Source organism: Oncorhynchus nerka, linkage group LG19, assembly GCF_034236695.1.
Source record: "Oncorhynchus nerka isolate Pitt River linkage group LG19, Oner_Uvic_2.0, whole genome shotgun sequence".
Classification (NCBI taxonomy): domain Eukaryota; kingdom Metazoa; phylum Chordata; class Actinopteri; order Salmoniformes; family Salmonidae; genus Oncorhynchus; species Oncorhynchus nerka.
Window position 1 is genome coordinate 15,816,997 of NC_088414.1, and position 14,677 is coordinate 15,831,673.

The window sequence follows — 14,677 nt, forward strand, 5'->3', positions numbered from 1 at the left end:
CATCCTTTTGATAATGGTGTTTTCCCGCTAATGGAACATTTGCGCTAACAGCCTACTGCCATGTGTGCATTGCTGCGCTTATAATATGAAGAAACAGCCTAATATTTTATCAACAGATAAAGCTAATCATTCTGATCTGTTGCGTCAGCCACATTACATAAAAAAGTTTTTTGATGCTAGTGGTTGTATTATTTTGGGATCTATGGCATCCCACAACTGTCCCAGACTTTATTTGGAATATTTATTTCTCGCAAAACTCAACTTTTGTACCATGGGGATAGTAGATTGACATAGGCTAGTGCTTTTGCTGTTCATTAGGCCTACTCATCTTGTTGGCTGACGAAAAGTATATGTGGACAGTTCTTCCAATCAGTGTTGCAAACTCCTCAGTAAGGAAAGTAGCTATTGGCTGTCCTAAAAGTCGCTAGAAGTCGCTAAATGACGTCATCACCGAATTTGCATAATTGGCCATGTGCATGTAATTGTGATGGACGCTGTAGGAGAGAGGAATAATGTCGTGGGAGAGACAAAAAGGGAGTAAAAAACACCCTAAATATGTTTAGAACTACAAATGAACTTTCTTCTGTCGATTCTTGTTTTTTTTTATGTCACAATTCCAACCCTCTGTCACGTTCTGACCTTAGTTATTTTGTTATGTCTTTGTTTTAGTATGGTCAGGGCGTGAGTTGGGTGGGTTGTCTATGTTCGTTTTTCTACGTTTTGTGTTTGGCCTGGTATGGTTCTCAATCAGAGGCAGGTGTCGTTAGTTGTCTCTGATTGAGAATCATACTTAGGTAGCCTTTTCCCACCTGTGTGGGGTGGGTGATTGTTTCCTGTTTTGTTGTTTGTGTCACCATTCAGGACTGTTTCGGTTTTCGTTTCCATTCACTTCACTATTTTTGTATTGAGTCGTGTTCAGTTATTATTAAAGTATCATGGACACGCTGCGTATTGGTCCAATCCTTGCTACTCCTCCTCAGAAGAGGAAGAGGAAAGCCATTACACCCTCCTCATTTATCCGGGCTTGGAACCGGCAAAAGTGATCCAAAAGAGACACTTTGGAGGAGTTACTTAGTTTTTTTTCATGTATTTGTTTTTTTGTTTAGTTTTATTAACTTGGTTTGGTTTTTAACTTTATGGTCCACTTAGGAGACTACAACAAGTCACAGTAAAACATGACATTTTTTAACCATTACATTTTTTGTATTTTTTGTTGTTGTATACAATCTACATTAACAATCTAAATGGACCAAAAAGAGACCATCGAAAAAACTGCCAATGGCAATGTGAGAAAATTATGGTAACTAGTCTGGCCCTAATTCAGGTTAATTGTTTTTTGTCCCCAGACCCTCCTGCTCCACACACACAGGCTATGCTGGCTCACAGAAAGAGTGGGTCATCGTTTTGGTCAAGGCTCTCTATGGCAGGTTCAGCAACTGAGGGAGCTGACTTGAATGAGTAAGCAGCTGATGTGCCAAAAATCTGAAAAACATTATCAGGCAGCTGGTGCTCATAGCAAACCTCACCAGACAGCTTCACAGTCCATATCGAATGTACAGGATGGAGTTAAGGGTCTGCAAGGACATCCGATTTCTAAGTTTGCTTTTTACCACACTCATCTGGCTGAATACTCTCTCGACTTCAGCATTTGAGTGTGGCAAGTTCTTGAAACTGGTTGATATCAGCTGCATTCCTGAACTTCCAAATCTCACTCCATGGATGATGGATGGCACGCCATTGCTGGACAATCTTGTCTATCTCTGCAGGGGAGTAGCCAAGGAGGTTGGCTATTTTTTCTATTTCTCCAGGGCTCTTATTATGCTTTAGAGTCCCCTCCACATTGAAAACTAATATGTACTGCAATGCTTCGATGTTGTCCGGCACCCTCAGTCTCACCCTCAACTCATTAGTGAGGGAGATGGTGGAAGGCTACACATCGCTTTCGGACATTGTTTTCATCCTTAGGCACAAGGTGGAGCTCAGCTGCCTTTGACTCATAAAGGTAACCAAGGTACGGTTTGGGACTGATTTATCCATCTATTGGCCCTTTGAGTACATCAACATTTGCCAGTGGAATCAGCACCCTGCTGCTCACAGACTTGATCAGGCTAACCAACCTGTCAAGTAGCTTAAGAGGATCTACTTGCTCTCCCTCAAAAGCCTTGATGGCCAATTGTACCTCCCCAGCACTGACTTCAAAAAAGGCAGATCCAATATGTTTTGAGGATCACTGTACATGGAGTATAAAACCTCAGCCATGTAGCAGTGTTCACTGGACTTGGTGACTGTGAAATGCAGCCTAAGCTCCTCCCACTGGTCCAAAATGCGTGTAACCGCGGGTTCAATGGAGAGCCAACGTGTGGCACACACCTTGGTTATCTGTAAAGGTTTCTCCTCACAGTTGATGGTCTCATATCTGGCCTTGTAGGCCTCCCTGCGCTTTGGAAACTCTGAAAACCAGGTAGAAGTCTCTCGTACCAAGTACTCCACACTACGGGGGATGGTGTCATTGGATGCATGACTTACAGCAAGCTGCAGAGAGTGGCACACAGTGAATAAGAACCAGATATTTGAGGCCATACTCCTCCTTCAGCACTTTATGGACCCCATTGTTAATCCCCTTCATAACAGAGGCATTGTCAGTCCTTATCCCCAGGAGTTTCTCTTTTTTAAGACAACACTTCTAAGGAAAGCCACAACAGCACGGGCTATAGATTTGGCATCTCCTCCCTCCAACTCAACAAGCCCCAGAAATGTTGATACAATTATCTGCTTGGTGTCACTAAAGTACCTTATCACAACCCCCAGGTACTTAGAAACACTAACATCCGTGGACTCATCGAGGAGGAGGCTGAAACACTGGTCACCCACATCTGCAACCAACTTTTTCAGAAAGTATGGTGCTAGAACATCATTAATCATTTCTGTGCACTTTGTCCTGTGCATGTTGAAGTGAGTAGCAGCAGTGGAGTCTGAGAAAGCAGCTCTACATGCTCCAATGTGATCACATGCCAGCATGGAACAGTGTTCAGCGATAGCTAATGCCATGGTGGCCTCAGCCTTTTTTGCAGAGTCTATTTTTTTAACCATAAATGGCAGCTTGTTTTGGGTGGAACTGTTATAAGGATTTGCCTTTTGAGTATGTTTTTGAGTTGTCATGTGTTTTTTTACATCACTAAGTTTGGCGTAGAAATCAGCCTTACAATACAGGCAGTATGCCAGTGTATCATCTCCAATAAATGGCTTCAATCAGCCTTTGAATTCAGGGTGTGATTCCCACTCCTTTCTGTATTTTTGAGTGTACAGTTTAGACTGAGACATGATGAGCTAGCCAGCTAGATGTTTAGCTTATGTCACAGAGAGGAAAACACACAGTGGACAAGGTGAGTAAGTGACTGAGGCTGTGTGAGTCAAATGCAGTGATTTATTTTAGTCAAAGAACAATTTACATTTACATCCCGCCCTGAATGTAAGCCAGGGTAGGATCAGCCAGCGGCGGCTTCCCGCATGCGCGATTCATTTGCAGTCTGGACGCAGAGGGGTGAATATCTCCTGCTCTGACTGCAGCTGGGAGGGACTGCTGCACGAGGACTGGGCTATCTGTGAGTTCTTTGGGACATGGGTGGGACCCACGGCAGCACCCACTGCTCGTTGAGAAGAGTAAGAGCGATACGTGCTTTCACGTCAGAGGCTCCAAAAGTCTCCAATAACACCAGAAAACATTGCTTAGATCCCAGACGCACAAAAGCTTATTTCTCTCAAATGTTGTGCACAAATTTGTTTATTTCCCAGTTAGCCAAGATAATCCATCCACCTGACAAGTATGGCATATCAAGAAGCTGATTAAACAGCATGATCATTACACAGGTGCACCTTGTGCTGGGACAATACAAAACCACTCTGAAATGTGCAATTTTGTCACACAACACAATGCCACAGATGTCTCAAGTTTTGAAGGAGCATGAAATTGGCATGCTGACTGCAGGAATGGCCACCAGACCTGTTGCCAGATAATTTAATGTTAATTTCTCTACCATAAGCCGCCTCCAACGTCGTTTTAGAGAATTTGACAGTACATGCAACTGGCCTCACAACCGCAGACCACGTGTAACCACTCCAGCCCAGTACCTCCACACCCGGCTTCTTCACCTGCGGGATCGTCTGAGACCTGTGCCCTCCTCAGGCCCACCCATGGCTGCACCCCTGCTCAGTCATGTGAAATCCGTAGATTAAGGCCGAATGAATTTATTTCAGTTGACTGATTTCCTTATATGAACTGTAACTCAGTAAAATCATTGACATTGTTGCATGTTGCGTACATTTGTTCAGTATATAATACCTCTCTGCACATAACTAAAGTAGCAGTGCAGTGCTCTTTTTTTTATCAGTTATTCTGACTATTCTCTCATCGTGGATTTAATTGACTCATTTCAGCAATTTCAGGGTTTTCTGTATAGTTGTCTAATGTTGGTGGGGTATATTATTCTGCTTTAATGTTACTGCTGAATCACTATGATATAATCGTTTTTCTTTAGTGTATTTTTAACAAACCTGAGATTTACTTTGAAGTCCAAAGTGTAAGAATACAGGTGAAATCAGTTACAGACACAGACATGGTGGCATAGCAGGAAGATTGGAATGCTTTGAAACAGGAGGTTGTGTGTTCAAATCCCAGGGAACGCCATGATAAATAATAATTACTGTATAAATATACAATGTGGTCAGGTGTGTCAAATATTGTGCGTTAAAAGCCCTGTGTGCATATCAAAATGACACATTCCTGTTCACAGGACATTACCTGTGAAAGTTTGCAATCACATGTGAAAGTCCACTTGTGAAACTTTATATAAAATATCATCACATGTGAAGGGTTTCAAATAATTTCACATATTCAAAACATGTGGAAATGGCACATGTGAAATCATGTGTTTTTCCATAAGGGGTGACAGGTAAGTGTAAAATATACGATCATATATTAAAACATATTTCTACTAGAATTGCCTTCAGCTTGTGTTTTTTATTTTCCAGGCTAATAAACAGCATGCAAAAAAAAAAAGCATTTTGGCCTACCTTAATTTAAAAGTTAAGTCCATTCGTCTGTCCTTATATCAATGACTGCTTCAATCAAATAATTCTGTATTGTGTGTGATGCATCTGAAAACTAATCCTTCCGACTTTTTCAGCAAAGGGAGGCTATACAATAACTAATAACTAATAATGTAGCTGCTGTTAGCTCAGCTTACACCGTAGCTTATCTCTTTTCTAAACAGTATTACTTTTCTCCGATGTGCTCACCAGAGATGTGCTAAATTGTAAACAATTCTAGCTGTTAGGTCACTAGCCTATTTTTTGTTTTCTGTCAGCGAAACCTGTCATTTAGATAGGTTCACATTTCGTTTCATAAGCTGCCTAAATGTTGGTTTTTGTTTATGGACAATATTCCTTTTGATGCGTTGGTTTTATCAAGATAGAATTCCGTTGTGATAGGACTCTTTTCGTTGCCGTTTTGAATTGCATTTATCAGACATTTCAATAGTTTAAATATGGGTATTTCGTTAGAAATCTTGTAAATATTATTTATGCATCATTTATTTATCATCATAATGCGTAGTGGAACAATTACACTTCAATATAGGCATTTTGAATGATAGCACAGTTCAAATCTGTCGCACAGGTGGATATGTTGACATCATGCACGGTCACAGTTGCTAGGACACATGAAATAGGATACACCAGTATCTACAGCAGGAGTTGTGTGAATTAATTCAATTAATTCATTAATTCACCTCGGTCTATCCTGTACGTTTGCAATGCATCAGTTCAGCCATTTAGGCTATCAATTTATCACCAGAAGCCAATCACATTACACCAGGGCCTCATTCCCCAGTTGTAACTTAAGCATTATGATGATCATACCAGTTGCATAGTTATTGATACCCAACTTTTTAAGAGTGTTTCCCAAGCAAGCACATAGAGAGAATGTTTGCTAAGTGCGTCTTTAGACCATGTGCCAATACTGATAAGATCGAAAGAAAAGCAACGCTACTCTCGGATCAGCCTTCTCCACGAATTATCAGCCTTCTCAAAACGAATTATTCCACAATACTGACGACGGATCAGCTCATAGAGCAGGGGTATTCAAATCTTACACTATGAGGTCCGGGGTCTGCTGGTTTTCTGTTCTACCTGATAATTAATTGCACCCACCTGGTATTCCAGGTGTAAATCAGCCCCTGTTTAGAGAGGAACAATGAAAAAACGCAGTGGAACTGGCTTCAATATCCATAATCGAGTTTGAGGGACCTATAGATAGATACCTTAATACCACCTTAGGCTGCAAACATTGAGGCAGCTTATTATGCTTTTTTAAGAGCAACATTAAACTAAATGCTCTGGGAAACAGATCGGCTACTAACAACATTTGTATTTTATTTAACTAGGCAAGTCAGTTAATTAAGAACAAATTAGTATTTACAATGATGCCCAAACCCAGACCGCACTATGGGACTCCCAATCACAGCTGGATGTGATGCAGCCTGGATTTGAACCAGGGACTTTAGTGACACCTCTTGCACTGAGATGCAGTGCCTTAGACCACTGCCCTACTCAGGAGTCTGAGCAGCATCAGATTCTAATGATGATCTCAGCACTATGATGGCTCTGGGAAACGAGGCCCAGAGCGACTTCTCTCCATTCAAACTTCCCTCCAGGTTCATTTACAACCCTGCAGCCTACTATACTCTTAGTTAAAACAATTGCTCAAAAAAAGTGACTAAAATATATTGCTATTCCTGAGCTATAGACTACTCCTTCAGTACAAGAGCTATTAGGAATAGGGAGAGGAGAGTGGAAGAGATAGAGGCCAGTGGAGCTGTATGCCAGCGGAGTTGAGTGAATTACAAGATGGAACAGTGAAGCGAGAGATGTGTTCAATAGAACTGTGGGTAGGCTGATTCATATATTAGTTTAGACATATTTACAAATGTGGTGTCAGCAATCAGCCACACTAAAATGGCTAATGTGGATGTGCATTTCATCTTCATCATATGCCTAGTGTTTACATTTTACATTTAAGTCATTTAGCAGACGCTCTTATCCAGAGCGACTTACAAATTGGTGCGTTCACCTTATGACATCCAGTGGAACAGCCACTTTACAATAGTGCATCTAAATCTTTTAAGGGGGGTGAGAAGGATTACTTTATCCTATCCTAGGTATTCCTTAAAGAGGTGGGGTTTCAGGTGTCTCCGGAAGGTGGTGATTGACTCCGCTGTCCTGGCGTCGTGAGGGAGTTTGTTCCACCATTGGGGGGCCAGAGCAGCGAACAGTTTTGACTGGGCTGAGCGGGAACTGTACTTCCTCAGTGGTAGGGAGGCGAGCAGGCCAGAGGTGGATGAACGCAGTGCCCTTGTTTGGGTGTAGGGCCTGATCAGAGCCTGGAGGTACTGAGGTGCCGTTCCCCTCACAGCTCCGTAGGCAAGCACCATGGTCTTGTAGCGGATGCGAGCTTCAACTGGAAGCCAGTGGAGGGAGTGGAGGAGCGGGGTGACGTGAGAGAACTTGGGAAGGTTGAACACCAGACGGGCTGCGGCGTTCTGGATGAGTTGTAGGGTTTAATGGCACAGGCAGGGAGCCCAGCCAACAGCGAGTTGCAGTAATCCAGACGGGAGATGACAAGTGCCTGGATTAGGACCTGCGCCGCTTCCTGTGTGAGGCAGGGTCGTACTCTGCGGATGTTGTAGAGCATGAACCTACAGGAACGGGCCACCGCCTTGATGTTAGTTGAGAACGACAGGGTGTTGTCCAGGATCACGCCAAGGTTCTTAGCGCTCTGGGAGGAGGACACAATGGAGTTGTCAACCGTGATGGCGAGATCATGGAACGGGCAGTCCTTCCCGGGAGGAAGAGCAGCTCCGTCTTGCCGAGGTTCAGCTTGAGGTGGTGATCCGTCATCCACACTGATATGTCTGCCAGACATGCAGAGATGCGATTCGCCACCTGGTCATCAGAAGGGGGAAAGGAGAAGATTAATTGTGTGTCGTCTGCATAGCAATGATAGGAGAGACCATGTGAGGTTATGACAGAGCCAAGTGACTTGGTGTATAGCGAGAATAGGAGAGGGCCTAGAACAGAGCCCTGGGGACGCCAGTGGTGAGAGCGCGTGGTGAGGAGACAGATTCTCGCCACGCCACCTGGTAGGAGCGACCTGTCAGGTAGGACGCAATCCAAGCGTGGGCCGCGCCGGAGATGCCCAACTCGGAGAGGGTGGAGAGGAGGATCTGATGGTTCACAGTATCGAAGGCAGCCGATAGGTCTAGAAGGATGAGAGCAGAGGAGAGAGAGTTAGCTTTAGCAGTGCGGAGCGCCTCCGTGATACAGAGAAGAGCAGTCTCAGTTGAATGACTAGTATTGAAACCTGACTGATTTGGATCAAGAAGGTCATTCTGAGAGAGATAGTGGGAGAGCTGGCCAAGGACGGCACGTTCAAGAGTTTTGGAGAGAAAAGAAAGAAGGGATACTGGTCTGTAGTTGTTGACATCGGAGGGATCGAGTGTAGGTTTTTTCAGAAGGGTGCAACTCTCGCTCTCTTGAAGACGGAAGGGACGTAGCCAGCGGTCAGGGATGAGTTGATGAGCGAGGTGAGGTAAGGGAGAAGGTCTCCGGAAATGGTCTGGAGAAGAGAGGAGGGGATAGGGTCAAGCGGGCAGGTTGTTGGGCGGCCGGCCGTCACAAGACGCAAGATTTCATCTGGAGAGAGAGGGGAGAAAGAGGTCAGAGCACAGGGTAGGGCAGTGTGAGCAGAACCAGCGGTGTCGTTTGACTTAGCAAACGAGGATCGGATGTCGTCGACCTTCTTTTCAAAATGGTTGACGAAGTCATCTGCAGAGAGGGATGAGGGGGGGGGGGGAGGATTCAGGAGGGAGGAGAAGGTGGCAAAGAGCTTCCTAGGGTTAGAGGCAGATGCTTGGAATTTAGAGTGGAAGAAAGTGGCTTTAGCAGCAGAGACAGAAGAGGAAAATGTAGAGAGGAGGGAGTGAAAGGATGCCAGGTCCGCAGGCAGGCGAGTTTTCCTCCATTTCCGCTCGGCTGCCCGGAGCCTTGTTCTGTGAGCTCGCAATGAGTCGTCGAGCCACGGAGCGGGAGGGGAGGACCGAGCCGGCCTGGAGGATAGGGGACATAGAGAGTCAAAGGATGCAGAAAGGGAGGAGAGGAGGGTTGAGGAGGCAGAATCAGGAGATAGGTTGGAGAAGGTTTGAGCAGAGGGAAGAGATGATAGGATGGAAGAGGAGAGAGTAGCGGGGGAAAGAGAGCGAAGGTTGGGACGGCGCGATACCATCCGAGTAGGGGCAGTGTGGGAAGTGTTGGATGAGAGCGAGAGGGAAAAGGATACAAGGTAGTGGTCGGAGACTTGGAGGGGAGTTGCAATGAGGTTAGTGGAAGAACAGCATCTAGTAAAGATGAGGTCGAGCGTATTTCCTGCCTTGTGAGTAGGGGGGGAAGGTGAGAGGGTGAGGTCAAAAGAGGAGAGGAGTGGAAAGAAGGAGGCAGAGAGGAATGAGTCAAAGTGGGGAGGTTAAAGTCGCCCAGAACTGTGAGAGGTGAGCCGTCCTCAGGAAAGGAGCTTATCAAGGCATCAAGCTCATTGATGAACTCTCCGAGGGAACCTGGAGGGCGATAAATGATAAGGATGTTAAGCTTGAAAGGGCTGGTAACTGTGACAGCATGGAATTCAAAGGAGGCGATAGACAGATGGGTAAGGGGAGAAAGAGAGAATGACCACTTGGGAGAGATGAGGATCCCGGTGCCACCACCCCGCTGACCAGAAGCTCTCGGGGTGTGCGAGAACACGTGGGCGGACGAAGAGAGAGCAGTAGGAGTAGCAGTGTTATCTGTGGTGATCCATGTTTCCGTCAGTGCCAAGAAGTCGAGGGACTGGAGGGAGGCATAGGCTGAGATGAACTCCGCCTTGTTGGCCGCAGATCGGCAGTTCCAGAGGCTACCGGAGACCTGGAACTCCACGTGGGTCGTGCGCGCTGGGACCACCAGATTAGGGTGGCCGCGGCCACGCGGTGTGGAGCGTTTGTATGGTCTGTGCGGAGAGGAGAGAACAGGGATAGACAGACACATAGTTGACAGGCTACAGAAGAGGCTACGCTAATGCAAAGGAGATTGGAATGACAAGTGGACTACACGTCTCGAATGTTCAGAAAGTTAAGCTTACGTAGCAAGAATCTTATTGACTAAAATGATTAAAATGATACAGTACTGCTGAAGTAGGCTAGCTGGCAGTGGCTGCGTTGTTGACTTTGTAGGCTAGCTGGCAGTGGCTGCGTTGTTGACACTACACTAATCAAGTCGTTCCGTTGAGTGTGATAGTTTCTACAGTGCTGCTATTCGGGGGCTAGCTGGCTAGCTAGCAGTGTTGATTACGTTACGTTGCGTTAAAAGAACGACAATAGCTGGCTAGCTAACCTAGGAAATCGCTCTAGACTACACAATTATCTTTGATACAAAGACGGCTATGTAGCTAGCTACGATCAAACAAATCAAACCGTTGTACTGTAATGAAATGAAATGAAAATGTGATACTACCTGTGGAGCGAAGCGGAATGCGACCGGGTTGTTGAGTGAGTAAGTTCTATTCGGTAGACGTTGGCTAGCTGTTGGCTAGCTAGCAGTGTCTCCTACGTTAAGGACGACAGATAGCTGGCTAGCTAACCTCGGTAAATTAAGATAATCACTCTAAGACTACACACTCTAAACTACACAATTATCTTGGATACGAAGACAGCAAAGACAACTATGTAGCTAGCTAACACTACACTAATCAAGTCGTTCAGTTGAGTGTAATAGTTTTTACAGTGCTGCTGTTCGGTAGACGGTGGACGTTAGCTAGCTGGCTAGCTGCTGGGCAGATGTCTCATAGCTGTCTCTCTATCCCCTTCAAACTTTCCTTGTCAATTAATTTGATAGGCTACATTGTTTTAGCATGATCCCATAGGCCTAGGTTTTTAATAGCCTACGTTTTGTGGAAAGGATAAATATGATTTGCTGTTGTGTGTTTGAGATGCGCTGGGGGCTATGATTGATGGGTCCTTTTAACTGGTGTGCATGTGAGTTCTCTAATTCTCTCAATGTTCATTCAGAAAGTTTCCTAAAGTAAATTCATTCATTTCTGTTGTTGCATTGTGATGAGACTGCCGTGTTATCAATTTGACCGAGCGCTCCTGCACAAAACAGACAAGTTGTCTTTCCCAATTAGTTACAACATGCCACCACATGCCCTGCTTCCCGGCAGTGCTGTGGGTATGGAATGGAAAGCAAAGGATGGAATTCACAAGTGCAGACGAGGTCCTGGACACAGTGGAAGAATCCCTTCCAGTTGAAGGAGAACCCACTGCTTTGAGGAGAGGAAGAGGCGGGGAAAGGTGATAAACACACTAGGCTACATACATGGATGCCTAGGACCAGCTCATCGTAAATTGAGACAATATTCTTCCCCCTTCCCCAAAATATAATCTATAGTCTAACTTCCCCAAGTAATTATTAGTCTTTATACAACGGGTGGGTCTAATCCTGAATGCTGATTGGTTAAAACCGCATTCCAGCCGGTGTCTATTCCACAAGTTACCACCTGCTAAATCTATGATGTTAAAATGCCTATTTACTGTTCCATCTGACTGCGCAAGCCACTGTCTCTTCAGCCCAGCCAGGTAATTTATAAACTTGATCTCCACTATAAAAAGCATCAAGACATTATCTCACATTTCTTTTAGACTAACATTTAGTTTAACATTGGAGATTTGTATAAACCTTGCTGTCTGTCTCGCCGACATTTGCAACATTGTTTCAATATTTAAATTCGATCTCCAGCTGTCACATAGTAATGAGTCTTAACGAGACAGGCAGGCAGCGTTACTCAGCCAGTCGAAATCATGAATCAACTGGCATCATTTTTATGAATATATACAATGAAATGTCAATTTAAAAAAGGTCAAACGAAATGAAGTGCAGCTATTTTGCAGTCTTTACAGCTTCCGTTTGAAGTGATTGTGTTAGCTGTGGTGTTGCCTAGCTCCTCTGAACAACAGTGTCCTGGCGAGAGAGCACATTTTCTATGCCAGGCAAAATCGCTCTACATTAGCTCATTGTTATGGATGTCCAAATAAATGTCTCTAGAAAACAGCTTAAACAAATGCAAATGCAGCTACTTTGTTGTTATTCTGGCTGCACTGTTTGACATGACTAAATTAGCCGTAGTTGGCTAGCTAGCAAGCAAGGGATAAGAACGTGGCCAGTTAGTATGGGCTATACTCGGCCTTGTCTCGGGATGGTAAATTGGTGGTTGAAGATATCCCTCTAGTGGTGGCTGTGCTTTAGCAAAGAGGGTGGGGTTATATCCTGCCTGTTTGGCCCTGTCCAGGGGTATCGTCGGATGTGGCCACAGTGTCTCCCGACCCTTCCTGTCTCAGCCTCCAGTATTTATGCTGCAATAGTTTGTGTCGGGGGCTAGGGTCAGTCTGTTATATCTGGAGTATTTCTCCTGTCTTATCCGGTGTCCAGTGTGAATTTAAATATTCTCTCTCTAATTCTCTCTCCCTTTCTCTCTTTCTTTCCTTTCTCGGAGGACCTGAGCCCTAGAACCATGCCTCAGAACTACCTGTCCTGATGACTCCTTGCTGTCCCCAGTTCACCTGGTCGTGCTGCTGCTCCAGTTTCAACTGTTCTGCCTGCGACTATGGAACGCTGACCTGTTTACCGGACGTGCAACCTGTCCCAGACCTGCTGTTTTCAACTCTCTAGAGACAGCAGGAGCGGTAGAGATACTCTGAATGATCGGCTATGAAAAGCCAACTGACATTTAGTCCTGAGGTGCTGTCCTGTTGCACCCTCTACAACCACTGTGATTATTATTATTTGACCCTGCTGGTCATCTATGAACATTTGAACATCTTGGCCATGTTCTGTTATAATCTCCACCTGGCACAGCCAGAAGAGGACTGGCCACCCCCCATAGCCTAGTTCCTTTCTAGGTTTCTTCCTCGGTTCTGGCCTTTATAGGGAATTTTTCCTAGCCACCATGTTTCTACACCTGCATTGCTTGCTGTTTGGGGTTTTAGGCTAGGTTTCTGTACAGCACTTTGTGACATCAGCTGATGTAAGAAGGGCTTTATAAATCAATTTGATTGATGGATTGATAGTATGACAATGGAACATTTAGAACGAACGACCGTTTTAATGAAAATATGTCAACCATTATTTGAATATGTTGGTAATCCATTGTATAAAAGTGATAATGCCTTCAAAGACGGTTTTTGGAGGATATATTGGCACGGTTTGCCAGCACTCAACTTAGTCTCTGGCTGAACAACACCCGTGCCAGTATATATCCTTCAAAAACCGTCTTCTCAGGCATTATCACTTAAATATGAAGTGGCGATAGAAGCAGTAGCGGTGGGTGGGTACAATCACTGGGGAAGCTAAGCCAGAAAAAAAGAGGCATATTACAACCTGTGTTGTGATAATTGCGATATTTACTTTATAACCTGTTTGTTCATATTCTTTGTCACCGTGATATGTAGGCCTAAGGCCGAGACAATAAGAAGACACAGTTGCAGAATCAATTCAACCACAGTTTTGTTTCATCACAAAACCGGAGAGCAACCTCTGTCCGGTCAAGTCCACAAAGCATATTTCATGTAACAAACAGTTACATGACCTACAGCATCATCAAATCATCTATGGTTAGTCTAACCAGAGACAACTCAAAGAGAGCAAAAACAATTTAGTCCAATCGACTTAAGCTAAATACGATGTGGCTATCCATAGTTTTGAGTTCTGTGTGTGTGTGCATGCGTTCCTGCTCGTAGAAAAAACATGACTCGCCCTACTTGTAGAGAAACGCCAATGCCATCCTTCTCTCTTTCATGTTGACAAAATGGTCTAGGACTCTGTTATACAATACACTTTTTTGTAAATTTTTGTTGTCTTAATTAAGTTACCTGCTAAAATGGTGCTCGCTAGAGTAACTTTCATGGGCAGTGATGAGCCAGTTAGTTAACATTAGCCTTCAACATCTAACTACATATTGAACTTCTATCCATCAAGCCAGTGGCACAATGTATGCATCACAGCTATAATCATTGGCCAGTATGAAGTTTAACCACAAGTCCAAATCCATCCATGGCTAATTTAGCAAAGGGACCATTTTAGCCAGCTAGCTAGCCACCGGAGGACAACAACCCAACGAGATGTAACAATTCAAGTTGTTTCTGTCAATGACATTTGGCTCTCTGCCTTCCCTTGTCACTTTTCTTTGGTGCACCAGGACCATTCACAGTTGAGCTCAATCAGTGTAGCTCTACACTGGCTATTATTGTATTTTTTTACCAAGGGAGGCCAAATGCTTGCTGGATTCCCTTTCTTACATTCAATGCTACGGGTGGCAACAATGTCATACTTTTTGTTGACCAGACAGCATCAGAAAGATTGCCTACACATACAGAGACAGAGGGGCAATGTTTTGCTCACTCAGATGCTTTGTCCGGTGAGATACAGTCAGAAGAGAGAAGAAATCATTTAACTATATGAAATTGTAATTGTATTTATTTTTGTGACTTTCAAACATGCTGTAAAATGAATAAGAGCTCTGGTAAGGAGATTATGTTGATTGTTA

The 14,677-nt window shown here is 44.4% G+C and overlaps 1 protein-coding gene across 1 annotated transcript in view; it reads right to left on the reverse strand.

Annotated features, from left to right (window-relative positions):
• The window catches only part of LOC135562530 (uncharacterized), a 35,148-nt gene that overhangs the window by 10,548 nt on the left and 9,923 nt on the right, over positions 1–14,677 (reverse strand). Inside the window, exon 2 of the mRNA XM_065005031.1 lies at positions 2,274–2,532. Within this exon, the coding sequence (XP_064861103.1) occupies positions 2,274–2,532 (259 nt within the window). The remainder of the gene's footprint in view (positions 1–2,273; positions 2,533–14,677) is intronic.